This window comes from Rutidosis leptorrhynchoides, chromosome 2, assembly GCF_046630445.1.
Source record: "Rutidosis leptorrhynchoides isolate AG116_Rl617_1_P2 chromosome 2, CSIRO_AGI_Rlap_v1, whole genome shotgun sequence".
NCBI classification, from domain to species: domain Eukaryota; kingdom Viridiplantae; phylum Streptophyta; class Magnoliopsida; order Asterales; family Asteraceae; genus Rutidosis; species Rutidosis leptorrhynchoides.
This window is the reverse complement of record NC_092334.1, coordinates 351,926,494-351,936,083: the sequence shown is the minus strand read 5'-3', so window position 1 is coordinate 351,936,083 and position 9,590 is coordinate 351,926,494. Positions and strand designations below refer to the sequence as shown.

Here is a 9,590-nt window from a genome sequence, read left to right as displayed (position 1 = left end):
GTGAAGAATGCGGTGTACGGGATTGATGAATTTTGAAGCCTTTTTACTTGACCTCCATGGCTCATTATCGGAGGTGTAGTTGCGCCAGAAAGCTTGATGGTCTATGTTGTTTAAGGTGGTGTACCCTCTCTTGAATACAGAACGGTTAAGCTGTGATGGCTTGTACAGTTCCAGATACCTTGCGGATTGTGCAAGAGATAGGTGATACGTCTGATTTTGATGGCCGAAGTGGATGCACTCGTGATCATTGTAATCCTCTTGATCAACGTTCGACTCAAACCTCCAAGTTGCCATAAACTCTGCGTATGGCTCTTCGTACACTTTTTCATTTATCTCAAACAGGTTTTGTCAGGTTCTGTTTGTTCTCCCGTTTACTCTAACGTTCAAGATTGACCTAACCTCTTCGGCCCATCCACACTGTTCCATAATTACCCAGTTAATATATTTGTTGGCCCCTTTTTGCCGATTAATCCAGGTTCTCATAAATGGTTCATTGTCTGCTGGATCATCTTGCCAGCGAAGGTAATGGGGCAACTCATATTCTGCTGATATATGATTAGCCATCTGCAATGGTCAAGTAACATAGGTTATGTTCCAAAATATTAAGACTTAAAATAATACTTAGAATTCGAAAATGCATATATTTTTCGAAAAAAATTCGAAATGGGGGCTTTTAAAATGGCATTTTCCAAATTCCTGTCATAGTCAATTATAGTCAAAATTACCACAAACAATATCTAATCTTACTACAAACTTATTTTCAAGCAAAATTCAAAGCGTACCCGTGATTGCAATAAATAATGCTAAAAATAATAATTATAGCGAGTTAGTCGTAATAAGCAATTTTGATCAAAATGTAATGATTTTTAAGCATACAATGATTTTAATAACCATTTTTGATTACCTTAAATATTTTTAATCACCAAACTTGAGCTATAACATTCTTAAGTCAAAGATTAAGACCGTTTTACCGAAAAATAATCATTTTGTTAAAAACGTACAAAATAAGAAAAATCAAAGACTAAGCTATATTTTTATTAGCAAGTCAATGATATCTTCATTTGGGCTAGTTTTAAGGCAATCCTAAGTTTTAAAAACGTTTTAACTATAGGAAAAACCCTAATCCTAATTAAGTGTAATTTTACCAAAACGTCAAATTTAAGCAAACAAGCCTACATTGTTCCAAAATTAGTTTCTAAGCATCCTAAATGAATCACTAAGCCTAAATAAGCTAGCAAAACATCAATTTTCCAAAAATTTCACCAATTCCTAGCCTAAAACTTCAACTAACGAATCGAGAGCTAAAAACTATCCAAAATGCTTCAATCGAACCTAAAAACTAGTACATAACAATCACATTATCTAACTAAGCATAAAGGAATACAAAATTTGGCCCAAAACATAATTTTTTCTCAAAAGTTAAAAATTTGACTTTGAGTGAGAATTCGAATTTTGACCGAGAAAGAGTACATTTTACACCAAATTGATGATGGAAACGTGTTTAGGAGCCACAAGAGAGTCGAATTTCAGCTTTGAATAGTAAAAAATGGTCAAGATTTGAGGATGGTGTGGTGGTGGTGAGTCGACAGTCGAAGAACACAGAAGGGGGAGAAGGAAAAAAGAAAAAGGAAGAAGAAAATGAGAGGAGGAGAAGAAAAGTGGAGGAAAATTGGGCCCGTGTGGCTTGCGGGCTTATTTTCCCGACCCGACTCGCGAATTTCTAACTTTTTTAAAAAAAATAAAAACTTTTAACTAGGTTAATAAAAGATAAATAAAATTTTAATTCGAATTTTAATCCGGTTATATTATTAAATAAACTAAAATTTAAAAGAAAAAGACAAATAGACGGAGTAAAATTAAAATATTTTATTTTATTAAAAACACAAATTACACAGGTTCCACAACTAAATTCCAGAAATGACGTGGGAAGAAAGACAAGTTTAAAGCTTCTTTGATCATCCAGAGTAAATCAGCGGAGTGTACTAAAAATATTTCAAAATCACTTAACATCTTGCACTCACGCTTTGGTAAATCTCCGATATCGTCCATAAGTTTAACCAAAGCCCTTCTAACTTTTTTAATGTTCGAAATTCCATCCCTTGGTCCAGTGTCTCGATAATTAAGTTCAAAAAGAAGTTTTGACACTGTGTCTTGAAATAAAAAATCTTACGCGCTGTCAGGATCACCGATAGTAAATTTAAAATTTGTAGATATTTCCCGAATGATCTTTCTTTGCGGAGTTGTAAATGGAAATTTTGACATAGTGTGAATTTGTACGAGTTCAGAATATATTTCCTTTCTTTTTGCGAAAAAATTCTGATGTATTCTTTCCTCTGTAGAATCCGGAAAAACTTCAATTAATCTTTTGATGAGAAATGAGGCTAGATCAAAGTAGAAGAAATCTCGGTTTCCATATTTTGAAATAGTGTTAGGTTTCTTGCTTTCAATCCAAAATTCTAATTCATAGATCATTGCGGCGACATAACGGTTTATATGAATTGGAGAAACTTCCTTATTGGTGAAGTGAGGGAGAAAACTGACGAATGACTCTAAATCGAATTTGAAATCAATTTCTGCATCCCGATACTTGACAAAAATATCATCCCCACATTCTTTTAACAGTTTTTGGAGAGGACGAACTTGAGAACACAGCTCTTTTAACATATTGATCTGAAATATTGAGAACGGGAAGTCTGAGGAATAGAGGTGCCTAATGAATTCCCTATAGACGTCTAACCTTCTACTTGGATTTAACAGATTTCCAGTAAATGGAGCTTTTATTTTATCAGGGTATCTTTTCTCTTTGGGATTAAATTCAAACAAGTCTGGATTATTGAAAATAGTTGGATATTCTTCTCGTATTTCATCTTCCATAATCAGGAGTTCGTTAAGACTGAGCCTCCCTTTTGGATCGTGAAGAGGGTTGAATCCTGGTTCATTTGAGTAAAACTTATCCAAAAGCAATGAAATCTCTAAGTCAGATGAAATTATCCGGCTTCTTGGACTACAAGGATCAAGAAATAATTCTTGATGAGATTCATCAGGGTTTAGATTTGTTTTGGTTTTATAAAGAAAAACTTCGCCGGTTTTTGAAGTTGTGGGAGAGCAACTGCCTTTCTCACTTTCTTCGTAGTCGGTTAAGTTTGAACTGGAATCTACAGAAATTAATACCATAATTAATATTTTGTTTTTATAGTTTTGAAAAGGGTTTACTGTAATGCGACTTTAAATCCTATACTGACAAACTCCCTGTTTGTTAAGCATGTGTGTTTCTTGTCAATTTATCTTTGAAACAAGTGGCCAGGCCGACAACGGAGAGGCAGGATCCTTTTGGTTCCAATATAATTGGAGACTGTTCGGAAAATCCAACAACCAAGTCCGTATATAATTGTCTTTATTAGACACCACTCAAGAGTCTCATATATTTTGACAGAATCAACGATTACCTTAACAGACAGAAAATAAGTCCCCGGCAGTGGCGCCAAAAAACTTTACTTCTCTCTTTATATGGCCAAAACGGACGGTTTTATTTGCGCGGTGTCGTTAGGTCGCAACACGTCAGAATCAGCTACCAAAAGAGAGTAAGGGTTTTATCATTTATATTTAGATGGGGTTCCTAGCTATAACTCACCTACTTATCTTCCTTTTAACGAGTAAGTGGTAAATATAACTCGGGTTCGTATTTTTGTATGTTTGCTCAGTAACGTGGGACAAAAGTGCCTATATAATTAATCCAAGTGACAAGAGGTGATAGATTAAGATTAACAAGATAAAACAGTAATTGAACTTGTAAGGATAGAGATAGATAGGTATGGAGAATAGAATTCTGATGGGGAATTATCACAAGAGTTCAACTTCCTAGGATAAACACTAAACCTCAATCAAATGGGCTATGAACCTAACTGATTTGTCACTAAGAGTTTAGGCCTTGAAGATTCTGGCTAAGACGGATATCCCTACTCCCAATGTTAACCTAAAGGGTTTAAACGACCTTATGTATGGAATCCTAGGTGCATGAACAAAGTGGTATACCCATAAAGGAAAGTCTCAGCTTTTCTTAATCCTAGTTGGTCTAACTAAAGCAATATTCCACCACTTAATACTACGCTATGCCTTAACATTTACAGACGCGCAATCTTAGATATTCTAAGCTACTGCTAATTGGATTAGAGGTCTCTCCTTTGCGATCACTTATTCAACCCCGAATCATCTTACAACATCTCAAGAACGTTGCTTCTGACGCGAATCATGCTTTTGAGTAAGCTACTGTTCACTGAACTCTATGTTTCCTATTCTAATCACAACCTAAATGGGCAGCTCTTTTCTGACCAATAAATGATTATTCGTACGTAGGTACTATATCCCTATTGTGATGTTAACCACACATAACTACTTACCTCGTATCCTAGGGTTGATCAGGTCCTAATACTAGGTTATAGCCACGTGAATAAGCGGAAAGGGTGATCCGTAAATTAAACTTCTAAACTGTCAGGGTTTCAGCATAACAATAGGATAAGTTTCAGATAAAGGATTCAACATATAATAAACATTTGTAACAGATAGATAAGCATGCAAGATGAAAGCAACTTAAGATAACAAGATAACTTCATTAAATTAAGGAAAGCGTCCACCGTTTACAGACGAGATCTGGACCATTATAAGTGATGACATCCTCTAGACCGTTCCTATTACAATCTTCGGCGTTCGCCTCCGGGTACTTAATTTTCCGCTCGGAGGTGAGAAGGCCTTGAAAGCTCTAGTGAGAGAAAGTGTATTGTAGTGAGAGAGTGAGGAGAGGTGTGTTGAAATTAGATAACAAAAAACCTTTAAATAGACTTGGATTTTCCCTGCAAACGGCTGGCAGGTCTTTTGGCAGGCCGTTTGCAGGGCCCGTTTGCCAGACCTGCCCGTTTGCAGGGGCCGTTTGCCCTGGCCGTTTGGCAGGCCATTTGTGAGACAGGCAAGCCATTTGGCATGCCATTTGGTAGGCCGTTTGGCTTGCCTGGTCAGCTGATTTTCTTGGATCGTAACTTGATTTATTGTCTTTCACCATTTTCGCTCTAGAATCTTCGTTTTAGCTCTGTTTCTCTTTATTCTTTTTGCATCGTCTTTGTAATTACTTTATCTACAAATTTAACCAAAAAAGCAATTATTTTGCCGACAAAGTTTTGAACTTTATGCTTTTGGGACTCAATATCGGGGGTAAAAACATGACTTTTTAGCCGATATCAGTGTCATTAAGTGTGATTACCAAGATTAGTGTTTTAGTGACCAAAAATCATTTGAATATGAAGGGGTTAACTATTCTAAGTATGTTTAAACAAGTTTTGTAAATTATAGATGCCCCAAAGTAGTCAAACATTTTTCGATCAAAAATCCGGACAATGGAAAATTGCGGTCGACCCACAGCTGACCGTGGAGTCGACCGTGTACCTTGTTTCAAAGAACAAAGGTATAGGACATCCACGGTCTAACCTATGGTCGACCGTGGACCCAACCGTGCTTCCTTTAGTGTTTTTCAAATGACTCTTTTGACTTAACGGTTTTGTGTATTGGTCGTTTGCTAGAGATAGTGTAGGATTATGAACTTGTGTTGTTCTATATGTTGTTGTAAGCACACAAGACTTGGTGTCATCATCAAAACAAAGTGTTTACACTTGAATATTAATATTGGATTACTAACCAACATTCTCCTCCTTTTTGATGATGACAACCCTATGTAAGTGTGCTTAAGTGTATAATATAACACATGTGTTAACATCACTTACCATACACTTTCTCCTTCTTTTGTCGAAGCAAAAAGGTTAGCTCTCCCTGAAACTAAATGTGCCCTAGAGTAATGCTCCCCTTAAATGATACATAATGATTGATGATATAGCTCCCCCTTGAAATATAAAACTCATAGAAAAGATCATTAGTACACACATAAGTCATAATAAGAGTACATAATTAATTACACATCCTAAGCATAAGTCTTAATCATAAACTAGGTTTAACATAACAACCCGCCCTTAATACAATCCTAACCAACATTTTTAAAGGTAATCGGCATTGGTTCTGACGGCATCCGAGATATTCGAGTCCTCGGAGTCGGATGAGAGGATAGTGATAGGAGTGGTAATCCAAAAGGTAAGTGGAATGGTTGACACTGAGCGAGGAATCTCTAGGGGAGTTATCATTCCTAGATGTCGGAAGATGCGATTGAGATGAATGAAATAGGGAAGTGGACCATTAGGAAGATTACGAAGATTTCCCATTCGTTGAGTCACAACAAAGGCTAAGTTTATGGCTTCGTTTGATAGAAAGGACCATAGGATGGCTACCTCGGTACCTGAGAGATGATCAACGAAAGTTTCCCTACAAAATATATTGTGGCGAATGACGGTTAAAAGGAGTTGAAGATCATGACGAATCTCGGAGTCTCGAATAGGGATGCGGTGGTTGAGATTGTGAGGTAATTCCGAGTGAGTGATGGTGGATAGTACTTCTTGTATGGGATATGTTGGGTTCAAGGATCTAAGATCGGTTCGAGGAGTGTAGAAATCATGACTTGTGAGGGAATTCTCATAATCGAAGCAAAGTATGAGAGAGGCCAAGTGTGAATTTTCTTACCGAGTGTAAATTTAACTTGATTTGGGTTGACAAAGTTTGAATTGGGCATAAAATTCTCGGATAAGTAGTGGATATATGAACTCATCTAGGTTTAAGAAAGAGAAACATTCTTTTTGAGTGAATGTTGTTTGAAGGTTTGGGAATTCATCATAGTGAACAACTCTTTCTTCAAGAAGGGTTCGAGTCTCCATTTATTGTTGGTAAAAAACCGCACATTGTCTTCTCGTGTTAGTCATTTCCTTTTAGGACCACTAGATGTTGGAGAGAAGGCAGACAATGAAATTTGGAATCTAGTGGTTGGGATTTAAGGAAGGAGTGGGGTTGGTAAAAAAGTGGTTTAGAAAGTAAAGATGGTGAGAAAAAACACAAAACAGCCGTCAACTGTTGTGCGGTTGACTCCACGGTTAACTGTGGTTCGACCGTACGTCTTCGGAAGGTTTAATTAAGGCACAAGTTCCATCATACCCAACCCATTCCTAAGTAGAGTGAAGGTCTCCTTTTTAGAGGCTTAGTAAAGATATCAGCAATATTTTCTAGGGAGTCTACCTTATCAATAACAATATTACCTTTTTGAACATGATCACATAAAAAGTGGTGCCTAATGTTTATGTCTTTAGTCCTAGAGTGTAATATTTATTTTTTAGATAGGTCTATAGCACCCTTATTATCACAACAAATAGGTATTTCAGAGGAGATGATACCTTAATCGATGAAGGTTTATTTCATCCATAGCACTTGTGCACACGCTTTTCCCACGACAACATATTCCGCTTCGGTAGTAGATAGTGCGACATATGTTTTCTTCTTAAAGAACCATGATGTTAAGCAAAGTCCGACAAATGCATGTACACTATTTGTGCTCTTTCGATCAACCAACCATCCTCCATGGTCGGAATCCGCAAAGCACATAATGTCAACACCGGTGAACTTTGGATACCATAGACCAAGGTACATGGTACCTTTTAAATATCTAAAGATTCGTTTGACCGCTTCTACGTGAGACATTTTAGGATTCTCTTGGAATCTTGCACACAAGCACACACTATACATAATATCGGGTCGGCTTGTCGTTAAGTATAGAAGAGATCCAATCATTCCTCTACACTTGGTTCTATTGAATGAATCTCCTTCTCCTTCAAGAGTAAGCTTGACATTGGTGGCCATAGGCATGGCCATAGGTTTTGAGTTATCCATTCCAAATTTTATGAGCATATCATGAATATACTTTTGTTGATTGATGAACATTCCATCTTCTAGTTGCTTAATTTGAAGTCTGAGAAAGAACTTGAGTTCACCCATCATGCTCATTTGAAACTCATCATGCATTAACTTAGAAAACTCATTGCTAAGAGACTCGTTAGTAGAACTAAATACAATATCATCAACATATATTTGAACAATAACCAAATTATTTTCATGCTTTTTGATAAATGGTGTATTATCTATTTTTCCCATTTCATATCCATGATTAATAAGGAAGGTTCTAAGTCTCTCATACCAAGCTCTAGGCGCTTGCTTGAGTAGATATAAGGCTTTCTTAAGTTTAAAAACATGGTACGGTTTTTCAAAATCTCCAAAGTCTGGGGGTTGTGACACATATACTTCTTCATTTATGACACCATTTAGAAAAGCAATTTTGACATCCATTTTATTTAGTTTTAGGTTTTTAGCACATGCATATGCAACAAGTATTCTAATGGACTCTTGTCTAGCTACAAGGGCAAAGGTTTCATCACAATCGATTCATTCTTGTTGACTATACCCTTGTGCAACCAACCTAGCTTTGTTTCTAACAACCTTCTCAGGTTCATCTAGTTTGTTTCTATATACCCATTTGGCTCCTATAATATTTTACTCACTTGGTAAGGGAACCAATTCCCATACATCACTCCTTTGGAATTGGTTTAATTCCTCTTGCATGGCTTTTTCCCAAATTTCATCTAATAAAGCTTCCTTGACATTTTTGGGTTCTATTTGGGAGAGATATTCATAGTTTGCAACTAGATTGAAAACTTGTGATCGTGTGGTTTTAGTGTTGATATCTCCTATAACATGTTCCATTGGATGATCCTTAAGATGTTTAAGGTTGGTTGTGGGTTATAAGTTATCTTTGCTAGGTTCATTTTCCAAATGAGATTCTTTCTCATTGGTTTCTTTGACTTCTTTGGACTCATTTTGGTTTGTGCTAGTCACAATGGCTTCTTGCTCAATCACATCATCATCTACTAGTGGTTTGGACTTGGGTGGAGGAGTTTCATCAAAGGTGACATCTAATGATTATCTATGACATTAGTGTACTTGTTTAGAACCCTATAGGCTTTGCTTTCTAACGAATATCCTAGGAATACTCCTTCATAGGCTTTAGGTTCAAACTTAGTTAGGTATTCCTTTTTGTTTAAGATGAAACATTTACATCTAAATACCCTAAGGTGACTTACGGTGGGTTTCCTACCATTTAGAATTTTATAGGGTGTTTTATCCATTGTTGGCCTAATTAGAACTCTATTTTGAATATACGTAGAGGATGAGACCGCTCCACACCAAAAATTTTGAGAGATTGATTGTTCATTTAACATTGTTCTACTCATTTCTTGAAGAGTTCGGTTTTTCCTTTCAACAACCCCCATTTGATTAGGGAGTGCGAGGAGTCGAGAAATTATGAGAAATTTCATGTAAATCACAAAAGACTCTAAATTGGGCATCATTATCAGATTCTCTTCCATGAATCGTTCGTATGGTGACAATTGTACACCCAAGCACGTTTTGTATTTTTGTAGCAAAAATTACAAATCTCTCAAAAGCTTCATTTTTGTGTTTTAGAAAAAGTGTTCATGTATATCTTGAAAAATCATCAACGATTACTAGGGTGTAGAAATGTCCACCATAGCTGATGGATCAAACAAATCCATGTGTAAGAGTTCTAGATAACTTTTAGTTGAAATGAAGTTCTTAGATTTATGACTAGCATGGACTTGTTT

The 9,590-nt window shown here is 36.4% G+C and overlaps 1 protein-coding gene across 1 annotated transcript; it reads right to left on the bottom strand.

The window, feature by feature from the left end:
- Nucleotides 1-348: 348 nt before the first annotated feature.
- Nucleotides 349-7,911, bottom strand: LOC139888924 (uncharacterized mitochondrial protein AtMg00810-like). The gene is made up of 3 exons (XM_071871906.1): nt 7,348-7,911; nt 7,078-7,158; nt 349-564 (listed from the first exon to the last, which is right to left on the bottom strand). Exons 1-3 carry the CDS (start codon nt 7,909-7,911, stop codon nt 349-351), a joined length of 861 nt encoding a protein of 286 aa, XP_071728007.1.
- Between the last annotated feature and the right edge of the window lie 1,679 nt (nt 7,912-9,590).

What these genes read in the sequence shown, in the direction of transcription:
- LOC139888924 (XM_071871906.1), bottom strand. Translation starts at nt 7,911, where the DNA reads ATGGGTGAACTCAAGTTCTTTCTCAGACTTCAAATTAAGCAACTAGAA. An exon ending in TGGGAAAAGCGTGTGCACAA is followed by an intron (nt 7,159 to 7,347) that starts GTGCTATGGATG and finishes GTTATTGATAAG; the next exon opens with GTAGACTCCCTAGAAAATAT. An exon ending in TCTACTTAGGAATGGGTTGG is followed by an intron (nt 565 to 7,077) that starts GTATGATGGAAC and finishes TGACCATTGCAG; the next exon opens with ATGGCTAATCATATATCAGC.